The sequence below is a fragment of the Clupea harengus genome, chromosome 15, assembly GCF_900700415.2.
Source record: "Clupea harengus chromosome 15, Ch_v2.0.2, whole genome shotgun sequence".
NCBI lineage: Eukaryota > Metazoa > Chordata > Actinopteri > Clupeiformes > Clupeidae > Clupea > Clupea harengus.
The window spans coordinates 5,448,686-5,474,333 of NC_045166.1; the positions used below are offsets into that span (position 1 = coordinate 5,448,686).

The 25,648-nt window shown below is 42.7% G+C and overlaps 1 protein-coding gene across 1 annotated transcript; it reads left to right on the forward strand.

The window, feature by feature from the left end:
- The first annotated feature begins 1,325 nt into the window (after positions 1–1,325).
- moxd1 (monooxygenase, DBH-like 1) lies at positions 1,326–16,627 on the forward strand. The gene is made up of 12 exons (XM_031582033.2): positions 1,326–2,025; positions 3,172–3,318; positions 3,659–3,826; positions 4,084–4,167; positions 7,866–8,045; positions 8,358–8,460; positions 8,682–8,848; positions 9,142–9,333; positions 10,690–10,749; positions 12,335–12,477; positions 14,621–14,789; positions 15,826–16,627. The coding sequence occupies exons 1-12, from the start codon at positions 1,762–1,764 to the stop codon at positions 16,003–16,005; spliced, it is 1,857 nt and encodes a 618-aa protein (XP_031437893.1). The 5' UTR covers positions 1,326–1,761; the 3' UTR covers positions 16,006–16,627.
- The last annotated feature ends 9,021 nt before the right edge of the window (positions 16,628–25,648 follow it).

The window sequence follows — 25,648 nt, forward strand, 5'->3', positions numbered from 1 at the left end:
ACTATATCACCAGGAGGCACCAGTTAGCATGCTAGCCAGCTTTTATCAACGCCAACTGTGTTGTTGTCGGGATTCAAAGTTTTTACAAGCCTAGCTGACTAGTTTTAGACCAAGACTCCTTTTTTTTTTACCTCCCACTGTGCCCTGTATCCCTTGCTTATGCCATTATTGTGTTGTAAAAACATACTAACTACTGTTGTCTCACAAAAATCACATAATGCTAGGGGTGGGAATCTCTTGGCACCTCACGATTCGATTCGATTCCGATTCAGAGGTCAACAATTCGATTCTAAACCGATTCTCGATTCTAAACCGATTATTGATTATCAATTCTAAACCGATAAAACGATTATCGATGCATCTCAATTTTTAAAACATTTGAGTTTGCTACTTAGAGTCTCAAATCACTTCCTACTTTGTGTTTGATAAATCAACAGATCTATTTTTTATTAGAGAAAAAGGTTTTCCTTGTCACAATTATGACTTTCTATGAACGATGCAATAATCGATGCAGCTTGCATTTCAACACAAAATGAATGTGTAAAAAAAAAAATATTTTTTTTTTTTTTATTAAAAAATCGATTATGAACTTTTCTGAATCGAGACAGAATCGTTCTAAAGAGAATCGAGAGAAATCGAAAAATCCCCCACCCCTACATAATGCTGTATGTCAGTAACTTCCTTAAACTTCTTTCCTTTTCCGTAGCCAACTAAAAAGGCTTCGTAAACCTATTCTGCCTACTGGAACCAAAACACCATTTTCATCTTTGCTCAAATTCTATCAGCACTTTACTTTTGACGACAAAATGTACACACCGCAGATCAACAATAACTCATCATGTGTACATCTTATGGCTGGTCATTTGGCAAGTAGTAGAAAGTCAGGGGGTCTATGGTAGATAGTAAAGGTTGTCTTGAGAACTGGAGGCAGCATATAGCAGGTTGATGAAATTGCACAATTTTCCATACAGGCTTAAGCAAATGGGCGATCAAAAGCTCTGAATCTCTATGTTGTAGAGTAATATCTCCAATATTAAGCTGGTATAGGTTCTCAAAATTCTAAATTTGGAGCATTGTTGGATTTGATTTGGTCAGACTGCATTAGGTGGACCCCAACAAGTCCTTACCTCAAGCTGTGGTGAGCACATGCTGTCTGGTAACGGCTTTGATTGATATCTCCCCTGTCCTCTACTGCCTCTCACTCCAGGCAGTGTGTTTGGAATGCTTCAGGAGGGATACCTGCGTGATGACAGGTCACCCAAAGTGTTGTTGCGCAACTAGATACCGCTGTTTTGCATGCTTAGCCGTTTGACAAGAGCCAGGCTGTGTGAACGGTGCACAATTTCAAATGAGCCCCAGTCATGTAGGTACATGCTGTTTACAGCACACATACATATTAAGCAGTCGCCCCTCATAACATTCTTCCAGAGTTTTGCATACAACTTGGCACCAATCAACTTAATCACACGGCGATAACACGGTGGTAACCACTCACACGGAGACGGATGGAGGTAAATTGACCACGAGAGCCGTGTGGGACGTGCCTCAGCAGATCAAAGAGCGAGAACACAAGTTTAGACAGTTTCTGTGGGAGGAAAAGGAAAGTGGCTCGCTTGCCGATCTGGATATCCGCGGTGGGCTCATCATCAGTTTCCAATGCAAACTAGGAAACAACACACATGCAGTTGGAAACTGCGATATTTGAATTTCTTTTCCTCACCGTTTGGATTCATGTTTTTCGTTCTATAATATTACAGTAGAATGTTGGAATTGGCTTTTCTCGGCGCTTTCTTTTTATCAACAGTCCGTCTTACTTTTTCCCAAGAGAGTGGATACAGACATTCCGCCGTTTTGGATGCGAATGGAAAATACCGAATAAAATGGAAATTCGACGATACAACAGTAACCTTTGAATTAGAGGTTGAAACTACAGGATACGTAGGGTTTGGGTTCTCTTCTAATGGCGCGATGGCGTTATCGGATATAGTGATTGGTGGCGTGTCCAATGGAAAACCTTACCTCCAGGTATAGTATCCTTGCCTTTATGGACCGGCCTCAATACTACTAGTTGTATCAATAGCCTATACCTGCTTCAAGTCTTACTGAAGTAAATTAATGATCTGTGTCAAATAAATGAGATAACATACCAGATTGATTTTCTCTTTTATACTACAGTTAGAATATTTTAATCACATGTATATGTATTAAAATGTATTAAACTACATATCATTTTCTGCATTTAGTTCGACCATCCTTAAAAAACATTAGGCAGGTGGGTAGACCAAGAGACAAAGCTAACTTTCTCAAGTGCAACAGAGACCTGCAAAGGATTTCACATACAGCTGGAGATATGTATTCTTGGCTGCTTTCAGTGAATTCACCACAGTGCCAGATGGTACAGGAGATTCATAGTCTATGGCAATTTTAGGTACAGTTACTTTCCTCAGTGTGTCAGCACCTTTTTCATTGGGAACATTCATTTTTTACTGCATATAGCACAATTGGGCCTTTGTAGTGTCAAAATGCCTTCATCATCAGCGTAGTCATAATGATAATGCAGGTCTTTTTGGCCAAAGGTTCTGAATGATCTTTGTTTATCGCTGCTCAATATATCGCACATCTCACTCTTAATGCTGAACGCAAAACCAGAAAAGGTTTCAGGCTGTTGGCATAGTGAAAGACTCAGATCTTGTTTATAAGAGAAGTTGTATCCCTGCATTATTTAGCAGGAAACTGCCCTGTGGTAGACCTGGACTTAGATCTGAGCATCCCTATGCTGTGCTAAGCATCAAAGATTCAAGGGAAGAGTGACACCACTTTACATCTCTGCGCTCTATATTTAGCACATTTAATTTGCACACTTCCGGAGATGAAAACCACCGTCAACCCTGTGCAAATAAAGAGCTCAAACTAAAAAGAGTAGCCATCAAATCGGAAAAAAAAACTGTTCACCTATTTCCGCCAACGGAGACTCAACTTTATAGATATACAAATGGAAAGCCTCCCATCTTTAACGGTAAAGTTGATTTCACAAGAAATTAAACCAAACATCCACTTCGTACTCAACAGGCATCTTCCAGTTTGCTTATTTATGAACGGTGACCGTCTGTCTTTAGGGGAAGGCTTGGCACAGGTCACACGTACACTGCTTTACCTGCATGCTTTCAACAGGATTATTTTGCTGACCCCAGCAGAAAGGTTCACAGAGACGCGGAGCAGAGCTACAGGCTTGTGTATGGGACGGAAAATGCCACACACACTGTCCTGGCATTCAGCAGGGACCTCATCACTTGTGATCCGAACGACAAAGATATATCGGTATGTGTGATGGGCTTTGGTTGGGGGATGCTCTTGAATTGTGTGTGTAAAGTAATTAATATGCATTGACTGCCATCTATTTTACATTTTCTATCTAATTGCTAATTACAAATACATCCATTATATATCCAAAATATTTACTCATGAAACTTATATGTAAATATGGTCTGAGTGACAGAGTCCTGTTTTTAATGGGGGATTTTAATGTTTGTTTTACCTTTGATCTACAGCCTCTGTGCCTCTCTGTACTTCAAAGCTCTAGTGCCTCTGTGTCTCTCTGTACTCCAATGCTCTGGAGAGAATTATACACTGTGTTTCTGTGTGTTCCCATTTTTCCCAGGCTAGCACGGTGCGCGTGATCTGGGCCTACCATGAGGAGGACGTGAGGCCCTCGGGGCCCATGTACCACGGAGTGAACCGGGGGAGGAAGAGTCTGCGACTGCTAAATCCAGGAAGTGGTGCTGCTGCTCCCCTCGGCTCTGCGTCTTTTGACCTGCAAAACGATCACGTAAGTCAGCACCTTGGGAAGCACAAGCCCCTTATATATTCCCCCAGTAGGCAGTTAAAGCACAAGACCCTTATATATTCCCCCAGTAGGCAGTTAAAGCACAAGTCCCTTATATATTCCCCCAGTAGGTAGTTCAAGTGGAAGAAAAATGAATGACTTAATGAACTTTACCCAGAGATTCTTAGCAACCTTTTTGGGAATGACTGGAATCTCTGTCCATATCTATTTTTTTTTTTGTTGCTGTTTCTTTAAGACAGGTGCCTGTGCCTTCAAAGGACACAACTTACTGGTGTCGGATATTTAAAATCCCAGAGGTCCAGAAGAAGCATCACATAATTAGAGTAAGTCAACCAACAATGCCATTAAACTGATCTTAATATAAATATAAACTATACATTTACAGATACATTACATTACAGATGTTTTAATCCATGCAGTGCTACTGTACGTGCTATATGTTGTTTATTGCACATATAAATACTTTAACCTGTCCACAAGAGCAGGTGTTTTGTGAAATATGAAGCAACACAACCCATGTAATGTTCACAGTTGGTGAGACATGAGACTTGTTTTGTTCAAAGGCTATTCATGAAGTCACCAGCCAGCCAGTGGCCTTTGTTGATTCGAATGATTTGTCGGCCTGTCGGCCTCGCCCTGTCATTATACAGGAGCCTCAGATGTGTGATCTCAATCCCTCAGTCCTCCCAGTCATCTGATTCTCACCTGTAGTTAGTTTAAATTACATGCTCACAAAGCATAATTAAAGCAGCTTCCAAAACAAAACATTGAAGAAGAAAAAAACGCTTTGAAATCTGATTTAATTAGGCGAATGAAAGGTGTTTCGGCTGCCAAAAGAAATGGCACACCGCAAAGTGATAGACTGGTCCTCCTCCATCTTTCCCTTTGATCGAGTGACAGACGTGTACCAGAGCCACACACACAATCGCAGAACAGCTAAAACAGACTACAGATCCACTGTAATCATTACATCGTTTTGATATCAGATTTGTTTTCTATGCTGTGGTTCATGTGTGAAGGTGAGTGTGTGTGTGTGTGTGTGTGTGTGTGTGTGTGTGTGTGTGTGTGTGTGGTTCATGTGTAGATGGTACAGTAAACGTCCTGGGCGGGCCCCCCTGACAAAACTGACCAGGCAAGCCGAACAGATTTACTTCAGCTTTTATCACTGGCATGTTCTAGGACTCCGTCCAGTCCTGGGCCTACTGAATCATTACCCGTACACACACACACACACACACACACACACACACACACACACACACACACACACACACATACACACACACACACACCATCCTCAATGGCACCCCTATCCCCAGTCCGAAACAAAAGCCCCTTTTTAAACAGAGATTCCGCTTTACTGCCATTAAGAAGACCCCTCATTATGCTGCCTTCGCATCTTTACACTGAACCAAACATAATAGCGCCCCAGTGTGTGCTTTTAGATAGCATGCCGGCGTTCCAGAAACAGACGCGTGACCTTTAACCCTAGCGTCTATAATGCCGCATTTGAGACCACTCAGAACTTGGAATATTTCGAACTCGGAAAATTGTACTAGAGCTGGTGACTCAGAAACTCTACGAAAAAAAAAACCCTGGCTTCTGTGAGGCGCATCATTTAATCAATTTGACGTATTAATCAATATGGCGACAAGAGTTTAAAAACCTTTTTAAATGTGTGAGAAGCTGTATGAAGAGGCAGTGTGTGAAAGTGAACAAGCTAAAAGTTGTACATAATTAATGATGCCCAGCATTACTGTGCTGACATTTGGCTCGAACGCATTAAAGTCTCTTGCAAACCGTGTATAGCTATGTTCAGAGTTGCTGTGCATCATGTACAACACGTTTATGCTTATCATGTTGGATTCCTGTTCTGACAACACATAGTCTTGTTTCCTTTTGGTTAGCTGCTAGGCTGAGTCACACCCCTGTCCCGCCATACTGGCTCTCCCTTTTAAACAGCTATCAATATGGCTCTGTGACTACCTTCCCTGCCAGCTTAAAAACGGAAACAACAATGCCCCCCCATTCCGTGTTCAGACCATTTATACAGACCGGCGAGGCAGAATAAAAGCGCGACATTCAAGCCTTGAACAGGCTGTCTAAAAAGCCCCAAAGACTCTCATAAGTGAAAGACTATCATTGAGTCAATGTGAGGGTGATCCTTCTTTTTTCCCAATAGGTTCCCTGGTGTCCCTCTCTCTCTCTCTCTCTCTCTCTCTCTCTCTGTGTGTCTCTCTCTGTGTCTCCAACTCCATTTTTTTATATGTGTATGTCCATGTGTCTGCTGTCTTGGTTGCAAAGTGTCTCAAACCGTCTCTGAACCACAGGCAGTTATGCATTACATCATAACAGCCGGAAATAAGTTTGATTCAGCCTGTGTCTCCCATTTGTCGGACCATGTGTTTAATGGTCACTTAATTGGGACAGGAAAATACATGTGTAGTCGCCTAGTCTGATACCGTCATGTTCTATATACGGTTTAGATTGTAACCCCTCTCCAAATATGGAAATGTTGTTATTATTGTAATGCAAGGAACATGGCTGTGGCTGTGGTAGTGTTTTTTTTTTTGTATCTGTAAAAAATGTGTTCAGACCCAGAAAGTATTGTCACAACTACAAAACAGGAACAGCCAAATTCCTTTTGGCGCTGGCATCTAGGCATTTTTTAACCAGATGTGGGATGTGTGTGTATGTGTGTGTTTATGAAAGAGGAACAGTGTAACCGGACAGGCCAAGAGAAAGAGAGAAAGAAAGAGAGAAGGAGAAAGAAACCCTGTGTTTGGAATCTGTTCTGTCTAACATCAGTGAATGGCCCATTTACGGAATGTATGTGTTTCACCAGCCATCCGCATTGTTGAACTGGATTCTGCTTTTAAGTATCCCATTATTTACACAGCGTGCTATTGTTTATTTTGCGCTCATAAATTTGCCTTAAGGCACCCAAAAGTTGCGCTAGCCAAAAGGTTCCTTAAGTGGGGGGCGGCCCCCCAGGCAGGGCGCGGAGGAACAGCAAGGGGGGGTTGAGGGGGAAAAAACAGAACAAGAACCCTAAACACCCAAGCACTGGTCAATTTAAGTATGGCGGTGCTCTTGCAGCATAGTACCTTAAACTAACCATCTGGGGATGAAGGACAGCTAGCCTGATTGCTAATACAACGGACATGCAACTAACATGAACCGATCCAAATAATCAAACGATGCATAGCCAACCATAAAAACGTATTTGATCCAGCCAGATTTGGTCCGTTTTAAACAAGAGCTTTGATCAAACAACTTTATTGTATATATGTTTAAATTTATTGTATATATATTTTACTTTGATTGAAACTGTATAAATGTAGAAAATAATGTTAAAGAAAAGCAATGCAATAGCTGGTGGGGTACGCTGCACGGACTTCATACACAAGTGTGTTTGTAAAATGCAAATAAAAAACATGGAAAACAACAAAAATAAAGCTTCCTCACAAATAGTCCTATCGAATCTAAACTCGAAACATAACGGTCCCTCAATCAAAACAAGATCATAAAGAGGGTGAAAGGGAGGAATGTTTAAATATTTATCTAATGGTTAGAGGCTATGTTGTAGTCCTACTTCCTGATGTTTCTGAAGAGAGCCTCTCACTGCGAGGTCACAGGTTACTCAGTGGGAGATGGTTTTATTTGGGATTTCAGTTCAAACAGGAGACCCACTGAGTAGAACAATAAAATGAAAAAATAAATAGTGAAAAACACGATAGAAGAAAAATACTTCCCTTTCCAACCTTTTGGGTTGTAAAATCCTGTTTCTTATTTATTTTATTATTCTTTCTGTCATTCCGCTCTCATTTGTTTTCTTGCTCTGGATCAAAATAGAACTTGTGGATGTAACGATTGTGGTGCTGATCGTGTGTATGTGTGCACATGTGTGTGCGTGTGTGTAATATTATGTGTATCAGTGGGGGGCTTGGAGACAATAAGAACAACTGATATGTGTATTTTTCTATTAGCGCTCATGCTTGTTCCTCTTCCCGCCTGGCAGATCGAGCCTTTGATTCAGAGAGGCCACGAAAACCTGGTCCACCACATTTTATTGTACCAGTGCGATAGCAGCCTGGACGAGACTGACCTGAAGAGAGGACATGAGTGTTTCCATCCAAATATGCCAGATTCCTTCATTACTTGTGAGACTGTTGTCTTCGCCTGGGCAATCGGTGGTGAGGTTTGTAATCCGTAATACTGTTAGGTGAAAATTTACTCAAGTTACCTCAGGACTCCACAGAAACACAGAAAAGCCATGTTCCTGCTTACATAAGCACATAATTCATACAAGGTCATTATTAATACAAGGCACTTGATTAATACATTCTTAAGTCATTAGCAGTGTTTCGAAATACTTTTTCATCACATACCATCTTGTGCTCCATGGTTTTGCCAATGGAGGGGAAAGGTAGGAGATGAGGGAATTATTCACTCATGAGATAATAACATTTGTTTTGTTTTTTTCTCCTTTGGTTTGCTCTTTATTCTGCAGGGATTTTCATATCCATCCCACGTCGGTCTCTCCATCGGAACTTCTATAGACCCAGTTTACGTCCTGATGGAAGTCCACTATGATAACCCCACACTACAACAAGGTACTGTGAGGACAAATTCTGTCATTTTGTAGACGTACGACATATGACGGATATACATACCAAAAATACCATTGTGAAAGTTATGAATGAATGTTAGCATGTGTTAGTTCATAATGGTAAGGGCGATTTGATTTGAACGAGGATGCAGTGTATAAATATATATAAATATACATATAATAGCCTCACTACACTACTGGTAACATATTTCCCGTAACTCTCAGGATTGCTGGACAGCTCTGGTCTGCGTCTGTTCTACACGCCAAAGCTGAGGCAGTACGACGCAGGGGTGATCGAGACGGGGGTGTGGGTTAGTCTGTACCACATGCTGCCCCCCGGCATGCAGGACTACGTGTCTGAGGGACACTGCACCAGAGAATGCCTGCAAGAGGTACAAACACTCAGACTTACAAATCCTAATGTTGCACATACTCTTAGTTGTATTGTTTACAGTTTGTAGTATTGTAACTTGGTGGGTGTATTACTACTACTGCTGCAACTACTACCGTTACTACCGCAGTAGCAGTAGCATTAGCAGTAGTAGTAGTAGTAGTAGTTATAGTAGTAGCAGTAGCAGTAGCAGTAGCAGTAGCAGTAGCAGTAGTAGTAGTAGTAGTAGTGGTAGTAGTAGTAGCAGTTGAAACATGTGTTTAATTTCCCCCTGTAATCTCCTTCTTATTCCAGTCCCTGGAGCATGAGATGCCCAGTGGTGTCCAGGTGTTTGCCGTCCTCCTCCACGCTCACCTTGCCGGCCGCGCCATTCGGACGCGTCACTTCCGGGACCACGAGGAGCTGAAGCCCCTGGCGTATGACGACGAGTTTGACTTCAACTTCCAGGAATTCTTGCCCCTGAGCAAGGAGAGGCTGCTTCTGCCTGTGGGTACCGGCCTGCTGTCACCTTCCGCTGATTTTGAGAAGACAAATGTTGAAATGTCTTACAGACAGGGAGGATCATCTGTACAGGGAGGGAGGAGGTGTGTGTGTGTGTGTGTGTGTGTGTGTGTGTGTGTGTGTGTGTGTGTATAATTACTAAGACGTTTGAAATGGTAGCAACCTGCTTCTCATTTACTTGGAACAGAGTTGCTTCTTTTTTTTCCTTTTTTTTTGCGTTCATTTGGTGTACTGTTTTTAAAGGTCAGTCTTGTAAAAGGAAAGGCTGGAGGCAACAATAAGAGAGAGAGACAGAGCAGGAGAGAGAGAGAGAGAGAGAGAGAGAGAGCAGGAGAGAGAGACAGAGCAGGAAAGAGAGAGAGAGAGAGAGCAGGAGAGACAGAAAGACATGACTAGAGGTTTACTCACAAGCCACAGCATGTTGCCACTCCTTCTGAAATAATAATACCCCTAAAAATGACTACAGCAGCAAACAGCTATGTCGGAGCCAAGCACCATAGCTCAATCTGACACTCCCATGGCTCAGGCTGCCACCAGGAAACAATGCAAAGTGTCTGAGACAAAAGTTTTCAGTGTCGCTGTGAACATCATTGCGCTGTTGAGATCGGACTCATGCTTGTATTCATCAGTCGAAAATATATATTTTAAAATGATCCCATCGCAGTCAGTGGGGTGAAATGTCTGGCAGGTGCTCAAGTAGGATTTAACGATTTACACCGAAACACACCTCACGTGTTTGGCATTAACTGGAGGACAACATCATAAAAAAAGCATAAAAAAGTTGACAGAAGGCAGAGTTGAAAGGGCATGGCCATTTATTTTTTTCAAACTGGCCGACCCTACAGGTCCTATGCAAAGTTTCACAAATGAACTGTTTTCATTAAAACCAAAGACTACAGAAGTGAGACGCACCATATGTAGGGATGATCGATGGTCTACAGGGATAGGTTCAAAGACATTTATTCACAATCTCTTTTTCAGATTTTTTTTTTGGCTAAAAAAAGCCAAGCCAAAAACCATATTATGCCCCGACCCCAGCACAACCCAAGTAATGAGACGGAGATGAAACACTATTTTGAGCCAAATAATTCAAATAATGGGCTGATATGTATTTACTACTTTAGCCTTTCAGTGGTTCTACATTGACGTTTGAGGGTAGACCCTAATACTAGAGAAAGTATTATTTAGACCGCATCAGTGCCCTACTTTTGTGCAATTGTGGAAAAGATATTATGGGTTACCTTACCACAGCAGAAGTGTCCCAACAAGAAGGATAAATACCTTCGTGTTTTTGTTTTCACAAAAGTAATGTTTGTTTTGATTTTTTTCTCCTCTTTGCAGGGTGATAACCTAATTACAGAGTGCAAGTACAACACAAAGGGCAGAGTTAATATGACATGGGTGAGTGAAATCTGTACTGGCAGCCATTCTCACTAGCATTACATTATTTGCTTCATCCCTACATGATATTAAGTTATTGTGTGTAGTCTTCATGTGTTTCCTTCAGGTAGTCTTAATTGTATATTCATTCAGCAAATGTTTGTGTGAAACACTTAACAAACTGGCTGTTTGTTGATATACACCAACTCCATGGTTGTATTTTTGACTACCTACTAGATGCTATCAGACATCATTCACTGCTTAAGCACCCCTGGTTATTACAACACTTGACAAAGATTGTAATTGAACCGTTTGTTTCACGTAACAACACGAAAGATCAACACAGTTGAATTATAACATAAAACACCTACACAGGTTCCTTCTGGAAGTACAGCATGAAGCGCACATGTAGTGAGACCTCGCAGCCCCTGTGGAGGCCAGCCAAGAGGCCAGCTTCTCGGCCGATCCTTTCAGACATATGTGTTAAAACGCCTGTCTGTTCTTGGCTGAACAATCTGTCTGCAAACACAGAGCCCTGGGAACCCAGATGGATGACTGTGTGTGTGTTTGTGTGTGTGTGTGTGTGTGTGTGTGTGTCTGTGTTTGTGTGTGTGTCTGTGTGTGGTGTGTGAGTGTGTGTGTGTGTGTGTGTGTGTGTGTGTGTGTGTGTGTGCTTATAAAGCAGTTTGCAGCTACTGGCACTCGCTCTCACAGACACTTCAAACGAACGAGTTACTGAAGCCAGTCGCCGCCAAAAAAGAACCTAGAGTTCGCCTTCTGCAGACACTTTTTTTTTTAGCTTCATAAAGTGCAACGCCAGTTTAATAAATGCGATTCTGGAAACGCAACAGACAGAAAATATGTTGTTATATCGCTCAGTGAGCTGAGAGAAATGAGGTCAACATGAGTTCAAGGCCGCTGCAGTGGAGGCGGTGATTTCATACGGAGCCTGTTAGATATTAAGGACAATAATGCTTTCCGCAACAGCAAACATCATTTGACTAAGACGAATGAATAAAAACCTCATAATTCATAACTTGACTGAAAGGAGTGGCGATGAATGGGGCTTTTGATTTGAGCCACAGAGTTAAATCTTGTGATGAGTCACAAAGCAAAGCCACACTTACTGTAAACACAAACGTTTGGTGTGTTTCAATATGGCATGTGATAAGCCCAGACTTGTGTCAGTCTGTTTAATGTTCTTTGTTTGTTTCCATTGGTTACGGAAGCCTCTCGCCTCTCATCAAACAAAGCTGACCGCTTGCATTCAGAGTTTGGTTTAAGGCTTCAGATCTCACAGCTGTCTATTACTGAGGACTCCAAAGTGTGTCACATTAGCTCCTACCAAAGAACTACATAGTTTTTTACTAGGTAATGCGATATAAAACCCACTTAATGTCAGTATAAAAGTAAACCATGAACACTCCTGAAAAGATACTGTACTGTTGATAGGAATACATTATATGAAGACACATATGTTTGTTTCTATCTATCAGTGTACCTTTATGTATTTAAAAATCTAAAATCTGTTCATTGTGGCTGCAGATAGCGTAGCTATGGAGTCGCTAACTGTGTTAGCATGTGTCCCATGCGTGTGTTTGTGCAGGGGGGCTTGAGCACCAGAGATGAGATGTGTCTGTCCTATCTGCTGTACTACCCCAGGATAAACCTGGCCAGGTGCGAGAGCCTGCCAGAGATCAACGGACAGCTAAAGTTCATTGGAGTCAAAGAGATCCAGCTGCCCGTCAGGTAAGTAGCAGCGCTTAGGAGTGATGTGTCCCACAGACCACTGTCACACAGACCACTGTCCCACAGTGAGTAAGACACAATGGTAAATCCAGACCAAACGTTTCATGGGTGATATTGTGTAAGGCAACAGTTTCATGCATAGTTCCTTTTTATCTGTTGGGACATTGTGAATAGTAGAAGAAGTATAAAGGAGCTGTACATCTGATCAGCACCAGTTGGAAGGTTAGCACCAAATAACTGTATCATGCTAGCATGTAAAACTGTCCTACACTGAAACATAGGGGTTGACCAGCTTTTTTGACACAGTATCATCGAGTACACTCACTTGTAGCACTTTAGCATCTCTGACCTGTCATTATTCTGGGGTCATTGTGTCACCTTGAATTACTCCAAAACCAGCAGCCTGATACATTCGGTAAAGCTGACATCATTTGCATAGTCATGGATGATTGTAAAAGAAAATAAGATAATGTCTTTGAAAGATGTACAATGTCGTACAATGTTTTTTCTTTTCTTTTCAAACTAGACGTCTTGTACTTGTTTCAATAGAGTATATCATCTCTTCTGGAACACGCTGGTCCTGAAAAGCTTGCCAAGTGTGTGTCTCAGCTGTGTGTTACGTAAACTCAGTGTTGTGCTATAGGCCACTGTGGCTGAATGTATCGTCTTGTTTCGTTTAAGTTGCTCGAGTTGTTTGTCCTCGTAAAATGAGTCAGTGGTAATAAAAGCACTAAAGAATTTGGACTGCCAGGGGACACAACAGGCTTAACATCTCTATAGTATAGGCGCTCATATTTATGAAAGCCGTAATCAAGGCCATGTTGAATTCATTCAAGCTAAACTGTATTCTGCCAGACCAAAAACAGAATGAAAGGAGGAAGAATGAGACATACATATTGAATTTATGGCATTTTGAATACGGCATTGTTTTCTGAATAGTGTAGGAGGTTCAGTTAATTTTGCTCCAACGGCTCAAATAACTATTCACTCTCTCTATCTGTCTCTCAATGCACACACACACACACACACACACACTGAAGGGGGGTCTGTGTCTGTGCTGATGGGGGTCTGTGTCTGTGCTGATGGGCAGTTTCTCTGATGGGGTCCTGTGTCTGAGCTGATGGGGGTCTGTGTCTGTGCTGATGGGCAGTTTCTCTGATGGGGTCCTGTGTCTGAGCTGATGGGGGTCTGTGTCTGTGCTGAGGGGGGCCTGTGCCTGTGCTGATGGGGGTCTGTGTCTGTGCTGATGGGGGTCTGTGTCTGTGCTGATGGGTGTCTGTGCCTGAGCTGATGGGGGCCTGTGTCTGTGCTGATGGGGGTCTGTGTCTGTGCTGATGGGGTCTGTGTCTGTGCTGAAGGGTCGTATCTGGTCTGCTGGTTCACTCGCTGCGCCAAGAAAGCTCAGCTTCTTTTGTGCTCACTGAAAGGAATGAAGGGGATTTGTAGAAGGTCAGGCAAGGCCACTCTAAACAGATTTAGTTACAAAGCCCCTTTTTTCACCTCACTACAAGCACACACACACTAGTGCATGAAAACAGAAGCACACACACACACACACACAAAAGATACCTATAATGTCATGGAGGATCTAGCGCCATTTTCAGTCAAAGCACATGGTCTTTTTTTCCGACTAAGTGTTGTCTCACACACACACGCTAGCACGCACGCACGCACACACGCACACACACACCCACAAACACACACACACACACACACACACTTTCTCTCTCACACACACACATCACTGAAATATTAGTTGTAGACCTCACTTTCTAAACACAAAACATTTTATTATTATTTGTCACATACTTATCCATTATGGATAATTACTGCATACAAATAAATCAGTCTTATTACATGTTTGTGTAGAAACTGTTCTCAGGCCAGTTTCTTCTGCGGATAGTACATCAACAGTTGCACATACAACATGTTCATCAATGTTCATACGTTCATCGTATGTACGAAACAAAATGAATGTGCATTAGTAGGTTAGTCCTTTCCCTCTTTCAGGGCGTTTCTTTGTTTGCTGCTGCTACTGCTGCTGCATCAAAAGCTGCACATATATATTTTCTGTTGTACGCCGTATGTACGAAACGAGTAAACGATGGAACCTAGGTAAGCTGTGTTCCTGTTCCCATTTCAGGACTTGGCCATTTGTCATCAAGAGTCCGAAGAGATACAGCAACCTCTCGTTCACTGAGGCCATGGACAAGTTCAGATGGTCGAAGAAAAGAGGGAAGGCCTTCAACGAGGTGGTGCTGCAGCTGCCTATGAATGTGCGCTGCTCCAAGTGGGGTCAGGACGAGTGGTCGGTGGGTAGACTTTACATGCAGTCCAATCTGTCCACCATTAGAGAGCATAGACTCTACATGCAGTCTAATCTGTTGGTTGGTGGACCAATAGAATAAGTAAAAGAACTTACGAAATAAATCATTTTAACACATAATGTCTGAAACCTATGCTAAACGCCATTCATTTCTTGTGAGGTCAGGTGTGCTCACAATCAGAGCATTATCTCTCATCAGCCCTAGCTTACTTTTAAACACATACACAGAGTTAGAAACATCAGCAGTCAAAGATATACAGAAACAGAAAAGTCATGTTTCAGCTTACAAAGGCATATGATTAACACACAGACATACTTGATTAAAGTCAGAGTTTCATATCTCTCCATCAGAAATGCTAAACCCCATTAATTTCCTGTGAGGTCAGGTGTGCTCACAATCAGAGGATTATGTTGCTGCTCACCCTTTGATGTGGCCTGGCTCACACACACACACACACACACACACACACACACACACACACACACACACACACACACACACACACACACACACACACACACACACACACACACTCACACACACACACTCACATACTCTCAGACATACAGAGATTTCCTGTTTGTTTTTCTCAATTTTGAAAAGATAATTCAATCATAAAGGCATTGAGTACTGTAAATCATCTGTTTTGGGCAATGAACAATTCAGAGACATATTACAACTCTTTTCCACCACCAGTCAACACATTCACCACACATTTGTTGTTGGATTGTTTCGGTTTCACACCCTATTGTGATGGAATGTGACCCTGCAAAGCTCCATTCCCACTACATATCGATACTTCATCAGTTGAAGTCCCATGGTATAGTGACTGATACGATCTTTGGCATCTGCATATATTTAGGTCAGTCTTGATGAAATGATGAACACATTGACACTGTAAAATATACTACTCTGCTTCCCTTCTTCGCTTTCTCTTCTTCCCTCTCTCTCTCTTTCTCTCTCTCTCCCTTCTTCCCTCTCTCTCTCCCTTCTTTCCTCTCTCTCTCTCTTTCTGTCACAGATTCAGGGCATGATTGTGTCTCCTCCAGAAGTGAGGCGTGACTCCAGGCCCACGCCAACCCTCTGTAGCCCCCGGAGCAAAGTCTCTTCCTCTTCCTCCTCCTCACAACTCCCTGCGCTGACAACTCTCTTCTACTGCTGCTGTCTCTTGTCCTCAGCACTGCTCTGCCCAAGCCTTTAACCATGGTTTGGCCTCTGTAGTCTATTCACGTGGCCAGTTACAGTAAACACATAGAGTTTGGGGGAAGCACTGCCATAGGGAAATCACAGTCAAATCTGGGAAATATGTATCACACTCTCAAGTCAGTTTAGTCAAATGTTTCCTGACCTGTTTCTACACAAGCAGATTAATCGGGATCGCAGAGTTGAACTGCTTACCGTATGAAAAAATAATTTAAGCTAATGCTGATATTCATTATTATTTTTGCATTTATTTACATATTTTTGCATTTATTTACAATGTAGATGCTGATGGGCATTTTTTAACTTTGCATTTAGCTGATAGAAGTCTGATGAGCAGCTGGAAAACTACTTAAATCTAATCTTTTGAATCACCCAACATTTTTTTGTATCAACGTCCCATCTATTATCATGGTCCTCGCAAGTATAGATATTTCAGTGGTCTGCAGACACAGTTTCAATTCTTTATTTTACAACTAAATAATCGTGGAAAAATCAACCACAAATATATAGGTCAAAGGGAAAACATTGAAATAAACACACATTTTCTGATTTGCCAAACAAAATGTTAACTGAATTATGTCAGATGTCAGAAAAAAAACAATAAATGTATTTTTGAACAACTTTTGATTATTATCATTATTACACTGTATTCACAATTATCCAATACATTTACGATAAACCGTTTTGGTAGCACTGTTTCAAACTCCATATGAAACAATATATGATATTGTCAATCACACGTTTAACTTTTCATCACCTGCTATAGTCCCTCTTCATCTTTAATGGTCAGTGCTGTGCTTGTATGTACACACACACATATATATATATATATATATATATATATATATATATATATATTCATTCATCATATGTGTGTCTTTGTGTGTATATATATACGTATATGTGTATACTATGAAATGAAGAGTTCAGGTTGCTGTTAGCGTAAGGTGGTTGAGTACATGCTGAGAGAGGTGGAGACCGATGCCTGACATGATTATCCCATTCTCCTGAGGGCTCAAGGTGCTTTTATATAACTCCACTGTTACGGCCATGGACTCCCTGGTACCGCACGGAACATCTCTCTCTAAGGGCCACTTATTCCGACTTACCGTGATTACACTGACTGAGAGCTGAGCGGTGCCAATGTGTATCCAGAAAACAGTGGGAGAACATTTTCTCTCGCATTATTGTGCATTCTGTGGCGGAGAACAGACCCGGGCTATGTGGGGATTTTATCTTATTTAGGATTCCAGGTGAAAAGTATCTCAGGTAAGTGCTGTCCTGCTGCTTCCTGGTGGTCCTCTGTCATGTGACGTCTACCTGAGACTGCTCACGGGCAGCGCTTAGTGACGGCCGGTGCTGAAGGAATCATAGGGAGTGTTTGCCTCGTTTGTAATCAGTCAGGGATTTCATACAGTTCTTACAGTTGATTGATGTTTGATACTGCAGTGGCGGTATATGAATTCAGTTTTATGAATCAATGATTTGGTCGATGTCCCACATTTGAAGAAAATCTTAATGAAATTCTGTCCTGCATTTATATCTCATTCCACTCAAGGCAGTCCAATAACAGGCACACTATGAGCACAGTGCCTAGCCATGACTCTAATCAGAGAAAAGTAATTCAAAGAGCTCAAATATGAGATCCTAACACACTCAACTGAAGACTGTACGTTTACAAACTGAGAAACTGAGTCCAAGAAGATCTAGTTCTCATTGTAAAGATGTATTGAGGCTTTCTTGCTGAATTACCTTGCTGCTTGTGCATAGTATGGTTTTTGTGTTGTGTACTCCATTAAGCTTTGCATCTTCACAGGCTGATGAATCGACCAACTAGGGTAGGACGCTTTGACACAACATTACAGGAAATTCCACTCCACAGGGTCTATGGGTCATTCCATTCCAGTGCCTCACTCTGGGTGAATATGTTATGCTTAAAGTGTAATTATGTTGTCAAGGGTAGGACGATTTTAAGTCAGTCTACTTAAGTCTTTTTTATGTTGTCAAGGGTAGGACGATTTTAAGTCAGTCTACTTAAGTCTTTTTTTTATGTTGTCAAGGGTAGGATAATTTTAAGTCAGTCTTCTTAAGTCTTTTTTATGTTGTCAAGGGTAGGACGATTTTCAGTCCTAGTCAGTCTACTTAAGTCTTAATTTTGTTGTTAAGGGTAGGAAGATTTAAATTCAGTCTACTTTAGTCTTTACCTGATGAGAAGAGGCCTTGAAAGTTATGATTCAAAAGCATATCTGTTGCTTGTTGAATTACAGTACTGTATGGTACTGTATATTAACACCAGGAGTCTTCATTAGAAAATAGGTTTCTACTGAAACATGGGCGTGATATTTAAAGTAACACTATGCAACAATTTGACACTTTTTGAGGTATGGTTTTATAGGCAACTAGTTTTGGTACCATCCTCAAATTCATTTTGATAGCATATGGTCATGTGAAGGACAGATAAACACCTGTGTTTTTCCCACTAGCCATCCAGGATATGCACTATGTAGTTCTGTGTTCTGGGCTGGAACACCCTGCAAGAATGGAAGAAAAGCTTTCACAGCATGACAGCTAGCTATACTGCCAAAAGACACCAGTTAGTGTGTTGGCAAGCTTCTATCAATGTCAACTGGGCTGTTGGTGGTGTTTGCAAGGTTTTTGCATGCCTTTTAGGTAGTTAGCATGCTAGTTTTGGAACAGAACTCCTTATTGCTGCTCTAAAGGTATATTTGTACTGAAACATGTGCATGATATTTGAAGGGCTATCCGAAATTCTGTTCTTGTTTGGTACGTTGCACTTGTACTTTGTTTGACCACACTTATTTGATTTACTAACACGATTCAACCATTACGTCCCTAAATTGTCAATTAGAAGGACTATGAGATTCATTTTTGATGTTGACCAGCAGAGAGCGCTATTGGATTGTAGAAAAATGTGTAGAGATTCCGACCTCAACACAAGTCCCCCTCATGGAATCAAAACAGCATTGAGCTTGTATAGCATTACAGTACAGTTGCTTGGCCTGCCACTGACAGGACAGTTATTGAACTCATAGAGCATGCCTTAAAAAACACGGTGGATTTCAATCAAGCATGTGTAGTCTTGCTTTCGTTTACAGTAAGCTCTGTCCCTCTTGAGAACCTGGGATACGGACATGAAGTGTTTTTTGTGGAACATTCCCCAGGCATCACATCAGACACGTTTGTTTTCACTTGGTGACTAACCTCCGAAACATGACATCAAAACGTCCGTCAGTCCAGCCAACCTGTATTTTCAGACTGGCTGCCCGTCTCTGTTTTCGTACTCTCCTCGGTTTATCGTTAAATTAATCACAGTCTGAATTATTCCAACGCACCAATAGCTGTGATCCCTCGAACAATGCGTCACCTCAGCGTGCGTGTGTTGTCTTTCATGTCTGGGACTGAACATGCTCCGCTCTTCCTGTAACAGTGAGATAATTGATGCGGAGAGGAAGTCGGTGCCCGAGAAGCCAGACTCAGCCAGTCGCCGGCGTTTCTCCGCAGCCAGGCAGACAGGCTTTTTAGCGGCAGGGGGAGGTAAACACACGTCTGGCCAAACCACCGCGGAACGACCCTTCCTCCCCGCGCTCTTTAAGTTGCCGAGACTACTGGAGTCAAGACTGCATTTAGGATCCAATAGAATTCATTTTGAGACACAAAAGAAGGACTAGTGGGACAGCTGAGTGCACTCCATAGTTATACTTTATGATGACTGACTGACTGCTACAGTAGGGCCTTTCTTCGTTATAACTTGTTGTTACTCCAAACTAGACCCTTAAAATCTTTACATATCAGTCTACATCACTGTCATTGTACGGGACCTTCACTGTATCCAGATATTTCCTCTCTGTATCAAAGGAAAGCAACCATGCTTGTATAACAAATCAGCACCTAACACATCAGGATCCTCATATTCACTGCTTGGTGCCAGCAAATGGGAAAGTTGTGCTGGAGCACAAGGCCTTGATGTCTCTCTTGAACAGACCAGGGCTCAGCAGGGAGACAGATGTTAATCTGGCCAGCCCGGTTTCCCCATTACTGGCTCCCCTCCACCCCTGTGTGAGTGTACAGTACCTGTATAATTGGTCTGCAAGCAAGCACACATTGACCTATATTTTATGGTTATGGAAGCACAAGCTCCTCAACCCACACTTATGTTGTTGCCAGTGCTGGAAGCCAGTTGCCTTGGCCAGAACAACACAGACTGCACATTGAGTTCTACCCACAAACGGTCTTTGGAGAATATCATGACACATCTGAAAAGAATAGCAGCCTTAGAGTGTTAGGCTTTAAAACAGTTGTGCGTGGATCAATACGACTAATACTACTAATCGGTAATCAATAATTGCTCAGTGTGGCAAAGCAATGGATGCAGAAAGACAACAACAGTTCGGATATGGAAGCTAAAACAAAAAAAAAACTCGACTTATTAGGCCTTGGGCCTTGGTAGGCACCAGGATGAAGTTCATTGTAAATATGTGCGATATTAATAAATAATAGAAAAACAACATTTGAATCATGTTCAGTTTTGTAACAGATTATGTATTCTTGGCCATTTTGTATCCCAGCTCACCAGCCCTCATGCATATTGGCCTCGCGCTGAAGACAGACTTCAACTGCCAGGCCAGATGCCGCAATAATGTTATGCTGACAGTATTTTTAGGTCTCGCTCCGGCCCACGGGAAATATATATCTTTATTTATCTTTCAGTGAGTGAGGGGAAATAGCTGGAAACCAAAAGCTACAACTGTGTTAGAAAATGTACATTCCTTCGCCGCCCAATAAAGCAAGCCCCCCTACTCTCAATATACACGGGGCCCTGGCCTTAAAAACACAGGGCCCTTGCACAACACATTCCAGCAAATTTCATCTCAAACCCTCCGTGGATGTGCAAACTTTACTTTGGAGCCAGTGCGTTGTTCATGGCCGTGCCCAGGTCTATGTACAAAAGGAATTTCGTATTTGCAGCCAGAGTGTGCTGTGTGGTGGGCATCTTTAAAAAAATAATACAAAAAAGTGGGGACAGTATGTTTGAAAAGAGCAATAAATAAAGATGGAACACCTTGCACGCACGCGCGCACACACACACACACACACACACACTCACACTCACACTCACACTCACACACACACTCACACTCACACACACACACACACACACACACACACACTCACACTCACACTCACACACACACACACACACACACACAGACACAAACTCCCATTTCTTTCCTCTGGCAGCTTTGACATAAGACCACTTTCATAGCCGGGGACCCTTTTTTTCAGCGCAAATATTGATGTTTTTGCAACATCACCTGCTATAGTATGTACTGGGGCCTACAACCAAAGCTGCTGTTTCTCAGCAAATGTCTTTCTGCCTTATAGCTTTCTGATGTGGTTGGGGCGACTCCAGGGGATATTTTATCTGGCCGTTCTCTTTAGGAACTAACGTGTGTGAGTGTTTCTGCAATACCAGGACACCTCACAGCAGAAATTTAAAGTGATGAAACAGTTTACATTTATTTGAGCCCAGGCTGGTTCAGTTGTCATCGCAGAGATTGAAACAGAGTAGCCGGTGAATGTTGAGAACCTGATTCGCTCAGAATCCTTTCTCTCTGTCTCTCTCTCTCTCTTCCCCCTTCTCTCCTCCTGGGGGGTGTGTGTGTGTGTGTAGGGGGGGGGGGCATAAGCAGATGTTACAACGTTGCGATTGAGGACACACAGAAAGATGAGCATTCCCAAAACAAACGGAGGCCTGCCTCGACACACATCTGGGTTTTCACTACGTAGCCTAAGCCTATGTACAGTGCCTTGCATAAGTATTCACCCCCTTGGATGTTTTTCCCTTTTATTGCTTTTATAAATCAATCTTGGTCAATATAAGTTGGCTTTTTTGACAAAAAAAAATCACAAAAAAGCCCTCTTTAATGTCAAAGTGAAAACAGATTTCTACACAGTTATGTCAATTAAATAAAAATATGTAATGAAAAATAAATTATTCCATAAGTATTCACCCCCTTTAAAGTGACTGACCTAATTCAACAGAGGTCCAGCCAATTGGTGCTAGAAGTCTCACAATTAGTGAAATGGGGATCAATGTGCAGTGAATGTGTCTCAAGTGATTGTAGTATAACGACACCTGTGTGTGGAAGGTCCATTCACTGGTCAGCATTCAGTAATCAGTATTCCTGGCTACCGTTACACCATGAAGACCAAAGATCACTCCAAGCAACTCAGAGAAGAGGTTATTTAAAAGTATAAGTGAGGGGAAGGATACAAAAAAATGTCCAAGGCACTAAACATCCCCTGGAATTCTGTTAAATCCATCATCAAGAAATGGAAGGAATATGGCTGAATGTGTAAATCTTGCTAGAGCAGGCCGTCCTCACAAACTGAGTGACCGTGCAAGAAGGAGACTAGTGAGAGAGGCCACCAAGACACCTATGACTAGGGTTGGGTATCGAGAACCGGTACCAATATGGAACCGGTTCCAATACAACCGGTACCTACCCGGACTGAAATGCAACGCAGATTCTGCAACTATACAGTTCTATATTGGTCTACTAATACTGCTCTATGGTGTGTCTGCTATATGGCGTGTCTACTAATACTGCTATATGGCGTGTCTACTAATACTGCTATATGGCGTGTCTACTAATACTGCTCTATGGCGTGTCTGCTAATACTGCTATATGGCGTGTCTACTAATACTGCTATATGGCGTGTCTACTAATACTGCTCTATATTGGTCTACTAATACTGCTATATGGTGTGTCTGCTATATGGCGTGTCTACTAATACTGCTATATGGTGTGTCTGCTATATGGCGTGTCTACTAATACTGCTATATGGTGTGTCTGCTATATGGCGTGTACTAAAACTGCTATATGGCGTGTCTAGTAATACTGCTATATGGCGTGTCTACTAATACTGCTATATGGCGTGTCTGCTAATACTGCTATATGGCGTGTCTACTAATACTGCTATATGGCGTGTCTACTAATACTGCTATATGGCGTGTCTACTATATGGCGTGTCTACTAATACTGCTATATGGTGTGTCTGCTATATGGCGTGTACTAATACTGCTATATGGCGTGTCTAGTAATACTGCTATATGGCGTGTCTGCTAATACTGCTATATGGCGTGTCTGCTAATACTGCTATATGGCGTGTCTGCTAATACTGCTATATGGCGTGTCTACTAATACTGCTATATGGCGTGTCTACTAATACTGCTATATGGCGTGTCTACTAATACTGCTATATGGCGTGTCTACTATATGGCGTGTCTACTAATACTGCTATATGGTGTGTCTGCTATATGGCGTGTCTACTAATACTGCTATATGGCGTGTCTACTAATACTGCTATATGGCGTGTCTACTATATGGCGTGTATACTTATACTGCTCTATGGCATGTCTGCTAATACTATCTGCAACTCACTGTCACTGGCATGCCTTGGGCCAAGGAAAAGGTGTACAGCGTCTGAATGTCCTTGACCATCATGTCAGTGCACTGCCCCCCCCCCCCCCCAAAAGGGTTCCACGACACCTATCAAATAAGGCTAAAACTACAAACTCACATTCCCCTGGTACCTGTGAAAGAATCTCAAGCATTTGATCTGCCACTGCGAGTGACGCACAGGCCCTGTGTAAACCACCTGTAACATTGTGTCCTGTCACGCTCAGAGAGACGAAGGCTTCCTCACTCATTACTGGGGGGGGGTTATGTTAAACAAAACACCCAACTCTACTCTAACTCTTGGTTTGTGTCTTTGCTTTTTCCACCCTGGTTGCTTTTTTTCTGTTCCGTTACGAACATGCCAGCCACTCTGAACTGTCCACCATCGTCTGATTATCACATTCTCTATGAAGAATTAGTGCTTTGAGAACATAGGGGTTTTAAAAATGCAGCACCCTGTTCCGATGACCTTCGCGATGACTGGATGTGGTTGAAGCCACACAAATCACACATGCCAGAGGGGGGAAAAAAAGGAAATAAAAGACTAGAAAACGCGAGACGAGGGGAGGTGAAGGCCTCGTGTGGACTGCCGCTGTACGCTTGCTGCCGCCGCATTCTGGCCGTCTTTTTTTGCCAAACAAAACGGAGTGAAAACCGCCACAAGTTCCCAAGCCTGTTACCCGGACGACAGACAGTGTTTGTTGTTGAAATTACATAGTGCATTAGGGAGCAGGCAGCATGGGCCTACAAGGAGCAGCCCACTACTCTCCTCCATTCCCCTCTTTCCAGAAGGCTCCGTGAGAGACACTTAAGAGTGACCACAGAAGGGTGGTCTTTCATACCATTCCCACTGACAGAAGAGGAATCTATTGAGGTAGGGGGGGGGGGGTGGTTGCCATTAAACAAGTAATACCCCATTCATATCTCATTCCCCACTGCTTATGTCTTAAGGTAGGTAGTAGTCTGGCTGCCTGCACAGAAAACGAAGCCCTCCAGAGAAAAGTGGATTCTCCACGGTGAAGCTATATTTCTCCCCTCTCTAAGGTGAGGAAGACCAGACAGTGTTACAGGGTCAGGGTTAGTTCTGTTCCGGTGTTTTCCACCAGCCAGCCCCCAGACTGTTAAAGAGGGCGTGGGGGGGGGGGACTCTTTGTTTTTGGCATGAAGGTGAGGGATGGCGTAACTGGTGATGTGAAAGGTTAAGGTGTGGTGGATGGTTGAACCAGACAGAGGAAAAAAATGACGGAAAGATGGAGTGAGAAAGAGAGAGAGAGAGAGAAAGAGAGAGGGAGAGAAGGAGGAAGTACGGGGGAAGCTCCGAGGTGTCTCTGCCCAATGCGCATCCGTAGCACCTAGCCGACTGCAAATACAGCCCCTGCAGCTGGCCAAGTGACACCTGCAAAACATTCCCCTCGTTTGAATGGTTGCTATTTGCTCTCACGCTACCGTTACTTTCGTCATGTAACACTCACTGCTGAGAGCAGGCGACCCCGTTTCCGTTTCACCATGTGTGTGTGTGTCTTTATGTGTGTGTGTGTGTGTGTGTGTGTGTGTGTGTGTGTGTTTGTGTGTGGGTGTGTGTGTGTATGGGTGGATGTGCACACACACCTGTCTGTCTCTTGTCTCTTTGCTGTCAGGCAGCAGCTGCACACAAAAGCACTCCATGAGAATGTTGAACAGTAGGCCTAGCTCTAGACTCCAAGCATCTCTTGTTCTGTACAGTATCTTATATAGGAGCATGTCACGTCTCTCTCTCTCCCTCTATCTCTCTCTTCATCAGCTTGCCTTTCTTGACTGAAAAAAAGAGGGGGAGGAATCACGCTACTTCCCACCCCTGAAAAATGTTGTTTCTTTTCTCCAACCGGTTGAAGCCGGTCGTCCACAGGCCGCAGCCTTCTGCTGCATCAAAAGATATTTTTAATGAAGTGGTCAAAAGGGGTTGCACAAACATTCTAAAGTAGCTTACGAAAACACGTCCACGACAGAGGCATGAGTGGGGCCTTATGCTCGCAGGAATGTATGCTAGGCCTTCTTTCCACGTTGGGCCCAACACAGGCCCCCTTTGTGACCGCCAACCACATGGCATACTGTGCACCTCTCTGGAATTCTGAAGTTTGGTCTGTTTTTTCTTCTCTCTCTCTCTCTCTCTCTCTCTCC